Source organism: Procambarus clarkii, chromosome 83 (genome assembly GCF_040958095.1).
Source record: "Procambarus clarkii isolate CNS0578487 chromosome 83, FALCON_Pclarkii_2.0, whole genome shotgun sequence".
In the NCBI taxonomy this organism is placed as follows: Eukaryota; Metazoa; Arthropoda; class Malacostraca; order Decapoda; family Cambaridae; genus Procambarus; species Procambarus clarkii.
Window position 1 is genome coordinate 3,879,360 of NC_091232.1, and position 15,658 is coordinate 3,895,017.

General features: G+C 46.3%; 1 protein-coding gene across 1 annotated transcript in view; it reads left to right on the plus strand.

Moving 5' to 3' along the window:
- The window catches only part of qless (decaprenyl diphosphate synthase subunit 1 qless), a 103,233-nt gene that overhangs the window by 69,469 nt on the left and 18,106 nt on the right, over window positions 1–15,658 (plus strand). Inside the window, exon 2 of the mRNA XM_045759481.2 lies at window positions 13,463–13,624. Within this exon, the coding sequence (XP_045615437.1) occupies window positions 13,463–13,624 (162 nt within the window). The remainder of the gene's footprint in view (window positions 1–13,462; window positions 13,625–15,658) is intronic.

Here is a 15,658-nt window from a genome sequence, read left to right on the forward strand (position 1 = left end):
TCTAGTAATGCTTCCGGAGGGCCGAGCTTGATAACTCCTCTCTACCTTTAATGGACTAGTGTCGAGAGGCCAGAGCTTCTTGCTCTGTCATAAATAAAACTGGTCTATAACATTCACTATTTCGTCATTTATTCACTATAGACGCCAGTCTTCATTTTTGTATTATGGGGGGTGTCATAAAGTTTAGAAAAGAATAACCACAGTAGTGTACTTGGCCTTGTATTAAGACGCTGATCACCTCTCCGTCCTGTTTCTGAGCGTCTTAACAATATTTGTGTCCAATGCAATGTAAAAGAAATGTTATTTTCCTCCTGGACTGCAAAGATTGTGCACTTTATTATAAGAATTAAAGTAGAGAGCTTGGGTGTAGCACTTTGAGAGTCATGGCACTTTGTCATGATGAGTCACTCTTGTTTACCACATCCCCCCCCCCCCTCCATCTCCTCCCACTAGTTTCCTTCATCTGTCTGTGAGTGGACTGCGCGCTCAGATGACCTGCAGGGTCTGTGTGGCACCATTCAGAGATGGTGGTGGTGACTTGGAGAACGTGCCGGTAACTTTTATTCCATTCAATAAAATATTTAAATTGTGTGGACCGCATGAAATCACTCAGATTGTACTGCTGGAGCGCAGGCGAGGGAAATGGTGTCAGTTGAAGGGTCTAAAAGAAAATAAGAGCCATGCGGAGGAATCGAACCTGCACCGTGGATACTCCCAAGCACACGCCATAAACCACTTTACCACTATACGTTAATAAGTAATGTAATCTTGGATTCGACTGACTTCACAAGGGGTCTTGAGGCATGGAGCCAATACCAAATAGTTTTATTTCAAATTTATTCTCATACATTACATAACTTTAATGGGATTTCTTTGTATTAAAGGGACCATTTCCAAGTCTACTCTGAAAAATTCTCAATGATCCAGGCGGCGTGGCAGAATGTGAAATGGTGCCATTTATAAAGCAAAGGTGTAATAAGCATCTGCCCCTTTCTTTAAACAATTAGAAAATACCTTTAAATGTCATTTAAATTAGAGATATAGCTAATAAAATTAGTTGGTAAATACTTGATAAATACCTCAAGCGTACCTTATCAACCGGGCTGCGATTCCTACGTCAAACTGCTCGCAGCCACGTCAAACGGCCTGGTTGAACATGAAAGAAAATACAGGCTTTTGAAGCGTTCTCAAAATGAGAGAGAACCTTACAACTTCAGGGTTGGTCCGTGCAATTGAGCCAGGGGGGGGGGGGTGAGGGGGACACATTACCCCTTTGGTATGACAGTTATTGTTCGAGCCAGAATGTGTAAAACGAAGTTTAGACGATAATAGCGCTTATAGGGCGGTAATGAAATGATTAAAAGTACAGTTAAACTGTGTAACAGTCCTCCACTGCTCTCCAAAAATTACTGAAGGCTGGATAGCGTGACTGAGTGCTATAAAAGATTTATAGATTTAAGTAAATTCGTAAATATTACAAGAGTTCCGTTTCCTAATGCCGCCAAATAACGCTGGACTGGTTTTAGTAATTTTTAAATTGACAATACTTTGAATTAGCACTAGTTGATGGAGGGGTGTGGACACGTGGCAGTGGTCAGTAGCGTGAATGACTCTCTCCTCTTCTCTCTTCCCACCTCCCCCCCCCCCCCTTTGTCTTGCGATCCTCCACCTACCCCCTTGAAGCCGTCGGCTTGTCAGTTCATAGAGCGTGCGGGCGAGCCCTGTCTATTCATTCCCGTTTTAATTTTAGTTTATCTGGTGATTAGATTTTTTTTCCTACGTTATCGCTTTCCTCTGCTCTTATCAAGAAGTTTTGTTGTTTCAGATTTACCTACTCAGAACGAAGTGTCCATGTAGCACGGGCTATGGTGAGCCCGTAGATCAAAAGTGTTGGCTGGTCATTATCTCTTAAACACCTCGCCAAAGGTGTCCGCGTTTTTGGCCCCAAGTTCAGGGTTGTGCGCTTGTGTAGCGTGCGTGGGGCTGTGATGTATTCACAAACCTGCGGTGGGCGCAAAATGCGTGCATGTGTTCAATGCAAGTCTGGTAATGAGCTCCCCAGCACCAGAGGAGCATAATACTGACGTTCACAGCCACAATTACTCCTGTTGTGGCTTCCTAATGCCGCACTCTCTCAAGGAAGTCTAATTTGTTAACAAGCCCCAATTGGTGCATAATGTTGTGGTTTGCAGTAAGTTGGTTGAACGAGGCTGTTGAAGAGCGGTGGTGGTTCTCGCTGCTCTTCAGTTTACGTATGACTGACTGACTATATGATGATCCAGACATCTTGAGTGTCTGTGTTGCCGGGGACCTCGCCGGCCATAGCCAGTAATGACGTGTGTTGCCGGGGACCTCGCCGGCCATAGCCAGTAATGACGTGTGTTGCCGGGGACGTCGCCGGCCATAGCCAGTAATGACGTGAAAATCAATTTACGGCTTTTCTACAATGCCAGAAACTGTCCTATCCTTCATTTTGTTTAGATATAGTCAAACATTTTAAAATTAAACATTCTAATTAGTGCGTTATATCATGGGTTTTGGCATTTGCAGGAGGAACGCGAGAGGTTAGGAAAGGGAGCTAGAGACGGACGAGGTCTGTCCGTCTCTCTCTAGGGAGGTCTGGCTAGGTGCAAAAGTCTTCAAAAGTAGTAAATGGATTAGGAGATGGGGACGAGCATCTGGGGTGGTCAGGGTGACGACCTCAGGGGAGCACAGGGCTTGAAGAACCCGGTGTAGGAGTACAGGTGGGAGGGGGAGGGGTGGGGGATTATCGTGGGAGAAGACAGTTTACCGTGGGAACCAGGAAAGCCACTCTCCATCCCCTACCACCCAACACTGGTCTCGTCCAGGCCACGCCGTACCTCACTAGTGGTGATGCACGGGACAAGAGGTTCCCGTTATACTTTCCCTCAAACTTTGTCATTATTTGACACTTGCAGACCCGCGATTTGTTATACCTCTTGTAAATTGTTGTCAGTCCCCGGGCCCTGCCTATCTAGACACTAACGTACAAGCAATAAACTCATCCACCGTTAGATTAAAATGAGTAACTTAGCGGGCAGCCGGAGGCTTTCCCGCCCACGCAGAATGAACATGGGAAAACTCCCCACATTTTTTTTCTATTAACTTTCGTATATTTGCAGCTATGTCACTACCCTGGTGAACGAGGGGTTGTATAGGTTGTCATAAGCTAGCTATGAACCAGTCCTCTCGAATATTACTTCGCATTTTGACGTATAATTCTCCAACGGTCAAATATGATGCACAATAAAGCATATCTGCTCGCAAAATTTTCTATTCGTGGCTCCTCTATTACGTTAGGTTGGGGCACTTTGGTATTTTTTTTCCGCGACGGTGTGACAACTAGAGGACGGACTGATGCATCCCCCCTTCCTCCCTCCCTGGTGTCAAACAAACCTAAGGGATGTGACCCTCATGTTTCACACGAGGCTCGATATGGAAGAGTTAGTGCAGGAGGCAAGAGGGTGGGCGTGTTTTCAATTACAATTATTTGCGGATGTTATCAACGCTGGCAACTGATAGGGTGGATTATGAGAACGTTCAAATCCAGACCCCCCCCCCCACATCAATGCTAATACTATTTAAATCACTGGTGCTGTTCCGTCTTGAGTATTGCTCGGTACTCGCTTTCCCTTTCAGAGCAGGAGAGATCTCTGAATTATAGGGAATACAGAAAACATGTACGGCACGCATAGACGCGATAAAGCACCTAAATTATTAGGACAGTCTCTAAGCTCTCAAAATCGTCTCTTTGAAAAGGAGACGAGAGAAGTATCAATAATATATACATGGAATATACTTGAAAAACCAGATACGAAATTGGCACAGTAGAATAACACACTGGGACGAAAGAGAGGCAAGGAAATGCAGAGAACAAATGAAGAGTATAGGTGCCAGTCACAATCGGAGAACGCTGAACATCAGAGACCACAGCTGTTCAACACCCTCCTAACAAGCATTAAAAATATTACCGGAACAAAGGTATTGAAGAGGCACTTATCTAAGTTCTTGCAAGAAGTGCCGGACCAACCAGGCTGCAGTGGATATGTGGGCCTGGGGGCCGCTCCAAGTTGGAAAGCCTGTTGGACCAAGTTATCACAAGTCGAGCCTGGCCCCAGGTCGAGCTCGGAGAGTAGAACTACTCCCAGAACTCCCTCCAGGTACGCCCTGATGCTGAAACATAATCTCCAGTACGCGGGGAAAATTGTATAGACCGATTACTCTCGCCTCCTTCCATGTCTTGTACTGACTTTTACTCTGGCACCTGCCACCTCTCCCTTCTGTACGGCAGGCAGTGAGAATTAATAACGTAAATAATAGACTACGTGGGAGAAGTTGGTTGTGTAAAGATTCCATCACGCAATGAGGTAGAGATGCTGCACTCTCTCCCACCTTGATCTCCATCCACGCAGCGTGTATACTAAACACCGAATATGCTGTTTTATTCCTTTAAATATCTTTCCATTCTTTCACATCAAAAGTTCATTACCATTGTATGTGTGTGTCTGGGGCTGGCTGGTTGGGTGTAGGAACAGACTGTACCCATGTACACGCCCGGCCGCCCGTGTGGGTAGGGTGGAGAGGGGAGTATAGTAGAGGGGGGTGCGGTGGGCCGTAGCGTGAGCGCACTACTAACCTCCCGTCACACAGATGGCTATCTGACGCAACGTTTAAATCTCCAGTATAAGGAACCAATCTCCAAGAATTTGAATACATTAAATGCAGCTTTAGTTTATATTAGTTTTAATAAGTTAAATGGGCATTATTGCATTAAAATATTGAGATGCACAAAACACGGTGGAGGACGCGAGTGATGGCGGGTCTCGAAGAGGTCCCGTTACAAGTATTCCTAAAGTAACTCCTTCATACCACAATCATCTACCTCATTCATACTAATCCACCTTTCCCTCGCTCCCCCTTCCCCCTCCTGTGTGTTGTCAGGGTGTAGAGGGCGGCGGTGCCTGACGGAATCTAGAACAAGCTTCCCAACCTTCGTCACTTAATACAATTCGCCGCGAAAAACAGCTGGCAAGATTTGACCCGATTTGTCCAATTGTTTGATGTGGCGGATGGCGTGTGGCCGCGGCAGACAATATAACAAGTCCTGTAACTCTGGGTACAAGGAAAAAAACTTCCCGATGTTTTGTACTGAATCACCTAGCTGCAATTATACTCACTCTGCACAAGTCACTGAAAATGCTTGAGCATTAGCCTGGCGTTTGTGGCTTTATGTAAGCATGACTATTACTTTCGCTGTTTTTAGACAAACTTGTATAATTAAGTTGGAACGTGACAAAACAAACTAGACCGTAGATGGTTAATGTGTGTAAACTGTGGTCTTGTCTTGTCTGGGAGGAAACGATCTTCAAAGTATTTAGGGGGGGAGGGGATATGTTATAAGACATAGGCAATTTTGTTTTCTATTTTAGGTATTACGCGATGTGACTCAGAATGATGGCGGGAGAGGAGATTGACTATGTATTCTGGTGAGGCAACAGTGGTCTTGGCGGTGATAAGTTGTGTAAGGGTAGAGGGGGGGGGGTACCCAGGTGGCACCACAGGTGGTTGTGGGTACAGGCGGGTATTGTGGTGACGGCTCCCTTTCTCCTCTAGGGGCACTTGATACCCATTACCAAGGCACAGATAGATGAAGATTAAGCCACCCAAAAGGTGGCACGGGCATAAATAGCCCGTAAGTGGTGGTCCTTTGGAGGCATTACTAGTATCATTAGCTGATACTAGAGATCTGTGGAGGAGCGACTGCACCCTACGGAGAGGTCGTGACCTGAAAGGCACAGCATCCTATCCATTATGTTGCATGGGAGCTCCCACCTATGGGCAAATGGGAGGTTTACATGAACAAATCCACAAAGGCCGTGATGGGGGGTTCAAACCTACGTCCGGGATAATTCCAGGGAACTACGTCCGTGCTTTAGTAGACTGCGCCACGACATGGTCAAAAGAATTGCAAGGGAATTATCCCGGGATTATCCCATCTGGGATTATTCCGGACGTAGTTTCGAACCCTCATCACGGGCCTTGTGGATTTGCTCATTTGATACTTCACGCTTGTGATTTGTGTGTATAGGTTTACAGTTTTACGTTTTTATGCCAATAGCGATATTATCTAATAAAACATTTTTAGAATATTAATCGGTAATGTGTCTTGTTTCAACCATAGTTGTAGGCCTAAGACAAGGTTGCCCCACCGCAGCCATTCAGTTAAATTACAGGTAGTATGAGCGTGAGGGTGGAGTGGTGTGTTGGCGCCCCAGCTGCTGCCCTCTACCCTATAATAAGCTCTCCCAGGTGTCCACCGAGCCCTTCACATCTTCCACAACCAATTTAAGGTTTTCTTTCTAGTGATGAGGGACTGGAGGCTGCAAGGTGTAGCACCACCATATAATGATGGTGCATGGTACAGGTGCTGTAAAAGTCCTGGCATACGTATACCAGATATGTATAACGCTGATATAACGTACGTGTGTGGGGGGGGGGTGGTGCGTGAGTGCTGGGGTAGTTTTCAGAAGTAATGAGTGATGCGTCTGACTCAGCCACTACGAAAACGTCTGGGTTGTCTTTATTTGATAACCAGTTGGTGGCCTTAGTCACCTATAGTACCCCACCTCCTGCCTGGCTCCACCTCCGTCTGGGGAAATAAACCAGGAAAGATTCGGACGAACAATAGCCTTCGGGAATGTGTGTGGTGGCCCAGCATGCTGTGTGTTCCCCCCGGCCTAACAAGTCGTACAAGGGACGTAGTAGCACAGATACATGCTCTTTGTTAATTTGTCAGGATGTGAATGATAATATTGCCTTTGATGTACAACACGGGTGTAATGTATGGAGACTGATAACGTGAAGCCAGCACGGCTGTCAGGCGGGATAAATGGGATAAATCTATATGGTTCCGGCAGTGAAGAGCTCGGATAATTCAGTCGTGAGCTGTACCGTATCAGAAATGTCAAGTGGTGGCCTACTCTTGTAATGTGTGTAGGCCTCACACTACCTCACTAATATACCTGCCTCACATGTATATTATCACCATTGGCTTGCCAATTTGGGAACGTGAGGGGACAATAATTCCTGATGGCAGTAGTAGTATAGGGCTGTCGCTAGTACCCGCTGGTCATGGCTCATTTAGATACGTGTAAAGAGGTCGTTGCCGTCTATACCAGTCATTGTTCAAAAGGCCATAGTGAGGGTGAGGGGGGGGGGTGGATTTGTCACCGGTAAACTAGTTTCCTCTGGACGTTGTTGCCATGACGTAATCATCGTTGTCTGAACCCTCACTGAGCATACAAAGACAAATTGTGTAGCTCCATTGAGTGGCTCGCCTACAATATCTGAGCATTGCATCTGCCGGTTTGATTCCCCGACGAGTCGAGGTGCCTGTGTCGGACTGGCGCCTCTAACCTAGTCCTATTAAAGCCACTGATGGTTTGCCTCGCATTAACCGCGTTAGGTCGTGTAGCGTCAAGACCAAAGTAGACAAGAGGCGCTATCTTTACTACACAAATTTGTACCGCCAAGCAAATAAAATATTAATTAGTATCGCTAAAGCTTAGCCTATATAAAAGAAAACTGGCTCTTTAAAGTTTATGCATGATGGGTAATGGAAGGTTCTCCAGATTACCACACCTTTATTGCTCCACTCTCCCACCCACTAACCCATGACCCAACACAGCCACACTTGTACCACCAACCATCACCATTCACTCGTTCTTACCCTCTGTGCCTAAGTAATGACAAGTGTATTTTAAGAGCAGCCATTATGTAGAGGTGCCTGGCATCGCGGATACCTCTCAATGCTATGCGATCAAAATCTGTTCAATTATTTCCCCAGTTTCCTTGACTAGGTAGCTTTGTTGAACATCTCTCCTAATCTAACTTTGAAACTATTCAATGCTAATATAAATCTCTTCTTGTTATTCCATATACAGCAGTGAAGTGTTAAAACTATTCATCTGGCGGTCATGTTTAAATTATAACTCACGATTTGGTATGGAATAAACTTCTTTCATTGTTAATAAATTTATATAAAGTTGATAAGGTATATTATTTTGCCGAAATGGTTAAATTGTCATAAAGTTGGCGGAATGTTAGTTATGAGTGAACCAATATAAACAGCGATCGTGCCTATGAGCCCCAACTGTGTTGTGTTAGAGATAAAAGTTTATATTATCAGCCCAGTATTTATATCTTAATTGTTACTTGTTTATAAAGTTGAACTGGCCCGGGGATGTTTAGTTAAACATGGTTTATGATCGTACGAACGTCGGTACCTATGATGTACGTCTAAAATTTGTATGGCACAATCATTTGTATCGAGTGATTGGGTAGCACCATGTGGGTACACTAGCTCAGTAATTGTTGGACAAGTTGAGGCGAGACGTCGTAGTCCCCTGCCACAGTCCTCTATACCAACCACTCCTCAACACATTATAGTAATCAAAGCGTTTGTGGTTGGAATGTAAAGTGTGTTCAGGCAGTTTTGTACTGAATACTGAAGGCCATGACAAGCTGCAACCTAAAAATCAATCGCACCTTAACTCGTATATAACCAGTCCTGAGCCTGACGGACTTGAGCCTAATGTAGTAATGTATTATACAACCCAAGGGCTCATTATCAGTAGAGAGCAATCTGGACACTACTTGGTGCAGTCTTTTGTGTGCGTTCCGTCTATATTATATATTTGTACATTCCTCCGTCAGATATGTGTACCGGAAAGTTACGGTCCACGAAAGCCAGCTATTTCCGTTAGCCTTGGCGGCCGACCTTGACGGGGAAAGTGAAAGTTGTGGCCAGGACCTTCTCCTACCCTTCCCGGTTACTAGGCTGTCCTCTGGCTAATGACGGAAACTCCTAGTCCAGGACGGTGGCGGCGGCGGCGGCGGGTAGAGGCGCTGCCCGGTGACCTCGCCTGCCGGAGTTGAGAATAACCCGTTCCCAGGCCACCGCGCGCCTTGGGCTCCCTTCTACCCCTTGGCCTTAACCCCTTGTCTTATTCTTTCTTACCTATGACAACTGGAGGGAGGGAGGGGTATTTAGACGGTGTCTTGAACACGACAAAACCTAAATATACAATGGAAATGAAAATGGCCAAATGCTGTGGGAAAATGGCCAAAAGAAAAAAAAATCTAGACAAGACTGCTAAATCAAAGGTCATATAAAAGTCTGCTAAACGTTGACATTTCTAAGGCTACATGTGTGTAACGGTTTAGTAGGAATCTGAAACTAAAAGCAGGAACAAAGATATAGAAACTAAAAGCCAGCAAGTTATTTGTAATAAAGTGGCGATACGAGTGTAAAATACGTGAAAGGATTATTTTTGTAATGAAGCTCTCAAGATGGAAACTGAACAGATTCAACTGGAAAGAATGTATTAGTTTGGATTTATTGATATATAAGAGTTCAGACGTATAGTTAATGTGAACTTTGTGGGAAATTTCGTTCGTGTAGTTATATGTATGTGTGTGTTTATTAGGTTTTCTGCAATATCCTATATTCGTATTAGTAAACAAAGATTCTCTACTGTTGTGGTGCTATAGATTCAGCTACTCGGAACAAGTTCCAAGTAGAACGGGCTATGGTGAGTCCGTAACTTACCTGGCACAGGAGCGGGGCAAGTAGCACGGGCTATGGTGAGCCCGTAACTTACCTGGCACAGGAGCGGGGCAAGTAGCACGGGCTATGGTGAGCCCGTAACTTACCTGGCACAGGAGCGGGGCAAGTAGCACGGGCTATGGTGAGCCCGTAACTTACCTGGCACAGGAGCGGGGCAAGTAGCACGGGCTATGGTTTGCCGCGGATTCTCTACTTTCGCCAGCTGTTTATATCTACACATTTGTGATGAGTGGGAGTAGTGGCGGCTTACCAGCTACTGGAAGTTGGCGTAGATGATGGCTATCTTGAGGTTATCTTGATTTCGGGGCTTTAGTGTCCCCGCGGCCCGGTCCTCGACCAGGCCTCCACCCCCAAGAAGCAGTCCGTGACAGCTGACTAACACCCAGGTACCTATTTTACTGCTAGGTAACGGGGGCATAGGGTGAAAGAAACTGCCCATTTTCTCGCCGGCGCCCGGGATCGAGCCCGGGACCACAGGATCACAAGTCCAGCGTGCTGTCCGCTCAGCCGACCGGCTCCCTTGGCAGACACTCCTGCCATACAACACGTGGTGTCGTCACAACACCTGTGTCCCTCCATGCCTGCATCACCACCACCAACCACTTTCTCCTCCCACCTACACTCGCTGGCTCACTCTATGGCACCTCCCCACGCATGTTTCTAAAGTGGTTTTTGACCTTTTATGTCTGTCCTACGCATGCTGTTGCTCCCTTGGCCTCTGACGCAATGTCGTGTGCCGAAATACTCTTGCTTGCTAAAGTTCCATAGTTTGTAATGAATTTCATTAAAGATATGGGAACTTACAATTTTGAACCAAAATAAACTTGAATATTTACGTTGTCATTTATCAGCTCGGGTGAATGTTGGTAAAAGAAAGCGTAAATATATTTAGTAATTAAAATTCATGAATTTAGTTAAGTTTTGTTTAACAAATAAAAGGAAATACACGCTTCTTAAGCAAACTGGCCGTTGTTTGCTCTACCTAGTTGTGACTTTAGCTCTTAGGTGCGACATGGACGTAATGTTACACATTGTAGTGGTAGTGTGGATTGCTTTTAAGCTGGTGCCCTGGAGGTGGTGTCGACCTACTGCCGGGCAGTCGTGGCTGTGGAGGAGGCTGCGGGCAAGGGCGATACGGACGTCTTGCCCTCTGTCCCTTACTAAAGGCGAGCATCGCCCGGGGCCAACAATGGTATGATATTGTACTATTACTTGGGTGTAAACCTGGCCTGTTATATCCCCTTGACCAGTTGTCGTGCCTGAATGATCATCCCGCTCTCCTCCCCCCCCCCCCCCACACGGGACACTTGCTGCTAGTGTGTACACTGACGCCACACACACATTCTCTACCAATTGCAAACTTCCATAAATTCGAAGGTTGCGTGCATACATGTGCGGGTCCTAGCAAGTGTAGCACTCGATTTTATTCAGGAGTCTTACAAACTTGTTTTATGTTTTCATCGTAATTTTTACTATTTTCCTAACGTTATTAGGAACACTTTATGGGTCAGAATTTCATCACTAACAAAGGATACAACTTACATCAGTTGGCCAACTTCCCTGTACCTATTTACTGCTAAGTGAACATAACATCGCGGGAAGAAACTTTGCCAAATCGCCTGTCTTGCTGCGGGAATAGACTCTGGGACCTTTCGGGTGACACGACTGAGATTACCGCTGCACCACAGGCTCAGATCTACCAATCTATGGATTAGAAGTTCCTTAGAAGTATATCGCCAGTAGCTTGGCAAGGGAGGTACGACAAAAGGGAAAGGGGTGAAGGGTGGCCCTCACGGGTGGGGAAAGACTGGAATGATAGATCTATTGGAATGATAGATCTGTGTGTGCTAAAATAACCGACGTGTCCTGCACTGGTGGACGACGATTGGATCTCGTCTGGATCAGGTAATTGACTACCATGGAGGCGTATCTGAAGAATTGCCGCTATAGTACCACTGTAATTGGCAGTGGTGTATCTTCTGGTGTGTGGTGGGCAGGTATTGCATGCTGTTCCCAGCCTTGAACACCATCGTAGGGGGAAGTGGGAGAGTGTTGGGATTCTGAAGGAGAGTACTTCTTTGCTTGGTTTTCCTGTTGTCTGCAACAGCACCTGTTAGGAGTCTAGAGGTTCCGCTAGGCCAGTGCCAGACATCTCACTAGATTAATAAGTCTCAAACTCCAGGTACCTATTTTAGTAATTGGTGAATATGGCTGTCATTTTGGAAAGTGTACAGTGTTCGCTCTGTCCAGGAATCTATTGATCCAACCGGGTGAGCGGACTGCATGGATATGAAGCAAGTGGTTTTGATCAATCTTCAAATAATCTTTGTACTGTTAGGTCCTAAAGCTATCCCGTCTTGTCTCTGTATGAAGAGTTTGTAAACTCAACAAAGGTTTGAATAGTATTCGGATATGCCGCCAGTGATCGTTGTTACGGGTTTGTCACTTGAACGGGGCCCCATATTCCAAATCCTCCCTCACCACAGTCGTTGTCTGCTGCATACCAGTCGCTTACCAACTATCTCTGCCTTAACCTTGCTCCTTCTGCATCACCCACATGTCTTGTGTCCTCTGAGCAATCACCGTTGTATCCTCCACCCATCCGTAGCCTCCCTCCTGCAAGTCTCCTATTGGCCTTGTCCGCTTTACCAGAATTGGTAAAAAAAACATCGAGGTCGAAGCGATCACTGACGGAAAGGGGAATGTCGGAAAGATGGAGGCTGCCCTTGAGTATAAATGGCGGGGGTAGGTTTCTGGAGGGAGTGGACGAGCTAGAGACGCAGCCAAGACAGAGGGTGGGGATGGAAAAACCCAATGGGAGGGAGGCGGCGGCGGCAAAGTAGAATAAGGGTTTGGCTTTCCCGCGTTCTGGCAACCTCCCAGATCCCCTTGCCTGCTGATAGGGGAGTGCACAAGCTGGATGGAGAATGCTGCCCCTACTTGCCTTCGGTTAGCGAAATTATCTGCTCGTTAAAGGCACGTCTGGAAATGAATGTAAAGTCTGTATTTAAACAACTACTAATGGTCGGCAGAATAATTAACGTTCAGGGTGTCAAATGACTTTATTTTATATTAGAGAAACGCATTTAAATTTAATTTATAATCCCTTGTAAATATTGATTTGCAGCCTTAATAAATTAGTTTGTTTTATATTAGGTTTTGTTCTTTAGTTTCTGCCTTTAGTGGAGGAAGAGGCATGACCCACGTCCAAGGAGTTACTTGTCTACTGGTAACATTGTGGTAACTGCTGCCTAACAGTTTACCTTCGCCTCTTACCTTTGTCACTATCTGAAGTCCTCTTTGTTAACGGCTCCCAGATGATGCTAGTTATAGTATGTGTAGATTACCTTTTGATGGTTTACGGTTATTAAACTCGCACAGCCTGGTCTGTGAAACAGTGGGATTTCGCATCCCAAAGGTCCCCCCCCCCCCACATCCATCACAGCCAGGATGATAAGATAACTCCACCTTGACCAGTTTGTTTTTGAAAGTCACTGAAACAATGGAAGCTATTTGGGATGATGATGATGTATCTGACGTCTACTGTTCTATATTTCTGCTTGTGGCATCCCGATATTCAATTATATTTTGTTTTTAATTCCATATCTCTAGTATATTGCAATGTAATGGTATTACTTGGCTTCTTCCCCCTCTTCTTATGGGAGGTTCACCACTCTTTCCCCTCAGTGTCGGGCGACTGTGATCTCTCTGGACTATATAGTTGATTAACGCACGTGTAGCGGTACAAGATAATGAGCTGACATTTTCAAATTGACTAACGTAGGCTGTATCTTTTCTTCCCTGGTGCTTTAGAGGGTGCGCGCGCTGGGGTGCGAGCAGTGCAGACAGGTGAGCAGCTCGAGGCGGGCGCTACAGCAGGTGCAGGAGCCGGGCCACGCTGACGCAGACACAGACCCTCACCCAGTCATTCTCACCGACTACGATCTCGTGCACATGTTCTCCGATATAAAGGATGTAAGTGATCTTAAGTCATATAGTATGTATACTGAACACTGTATTCACCTAGTTGTGCTTATGGGGGTTGAATCGGCCCGCCTCTAAACTGTCAATCAACTGTTGCTTACTACTACTACATTTTTTCTTTTCCCACATCACACACACCCCCCAGGAAGCCGCCCGTGACAGCTGACTAACTCCCAGGTACCTATTTACTGCTAGGTAACGGGCATCAGGGTGAAATAAACTCTGCCCATTGTTTCTCGCCGACGCCGGGAATCTAACCCAGGACCACAGAATCGCGCGCCCAGCGTGCTGTCCAGGCTGCCACCGGACCCCCAAACAAAATGTTTCGCACCTCTCATGTTCACTAAATATTGAGGCATTAACAAGTTTTTTTTTTGTGATGGCTGGCCTGCTGCAGTTATTGTGATACGTGTGGCTGTTGTGGCGAGCAGATTGTTACAGGCTGGGTGACTTGCGGGCTGTAGGCATGAGCTGAGGAGGGGAGAGTCGTGTGCTCCCCCCCCCCCCATTCAACTCTTCCTCTCGGGAAATTCTCACAAATCATTGCTCCAGTTTCGCCAGTCACAACACTGCCAGTAAAATAGACCCATCTGCAACTTTCTCCTGGTAATATCAGTACGATTGTTGGTGGATTGTTAGCGGCAGAAGGCAGTGACTAAGGGAATTTAACTTCCAAGTGCGGGGAATGAGTGATACACAGAGGTGTGAGTGACACTGAGCCACAAGAGCAGTATGGCTGTGTGGTGGTGTACTGGGGCGCGGGAAAGTCTCGCGAGCCAGTTATTGGTTCACACACTTTACGGCACAACACCGTCTTTTGGTCACGGTGCACGAGACACCGTAGGAGAGGCTGCTGCGGTACAGTACTGGCCCCTCTCTCTCGCCTCATGACACCGTATCTCGCTGTGGTCAACTGGCGAGGGTAAGTTTGGTTAGGCTGGAGAGGGTGCACGTATTAACGCCATTTATTGTTGCCTGGGATATTAAGGTCTGGGGAAAACACCGTTAATCAATCACTACCAGGGAGGGGGAGGGTTAGAGTACTGTGGGCGATCCTTAATTAATGGGAGAGTGGACGAAGACACTGGTGGGAAGCCCAGGCATCTTCCACGCTAGTTTACACTCCCTCGTACACTGCGCCTCCAACATACAGTAACATCAGTTAAGAGTCAGAGGTTTGCAGACAGGTTACAGAAGATTAAGCGGAGCAGACGCGTGGCTCAGGAGATAAGCTTGAGGGAGTGTAGTGTTGCCTCACACTAGTGTGATGTCACTGTAGGTGGTGAACGTCACTCTTGCCCAATATTCGTGTCACCCTACATAAAGGCATTCCAATCTGCAGTGGAATAGATTACCGGGTAACCTAATAGGTAGCATCGATGGATTCTTTCAAGCGTTGTTTAATTTGTATGAGAGTTTGGTGGATATGAGTAACTCCCGCGTAGGGTTCAATATAGGCCTTCTGCAGTTTCCTTATGTTCAGGGGGCTGGCCAGTTCCCCAGTATTCCACAGTAAAGTTGCAAGTTTACTGTTTACCACGGTCTGTCGGGAGAGCCAGTGTAGCGAAGATAGCGTGACGGTCTACTGAGGCAACACAAGCCAGGGACCTACAAGTGACTGCCTGCTGTTAGGTCACCTGTGATCGGGTCAAGGCAAGAATCAGAGCAGGAAGATGTCAAGGTCACAATTTTCCAGGTCGAAAACTGCAGTTAATCCCTCAGATGCTAGGGATTCTTGTACAATTGTGATAAATATTTTAATAATTGGGCATATGGGGGGCCTCTGGGCGTGCGATGTGTAATGGTAATAAAATATGGGGTTAAGAATCCGTAGACTTGTCAGGCGGCGGAGAGGACCATCGCTTATTACAACTGGCTGGTGTACGCGGTACACCGGCTCGAGGTGTTTAGTGCCTCCGCCTCCTCGCAAGTCATCGCCCCGACATTACCAGTAATGATTATGAACTAGTTATTGTATGTAGCACCTGTCCAGGAGATGACGGAGTGCTGGGTGTGGACGGGAGA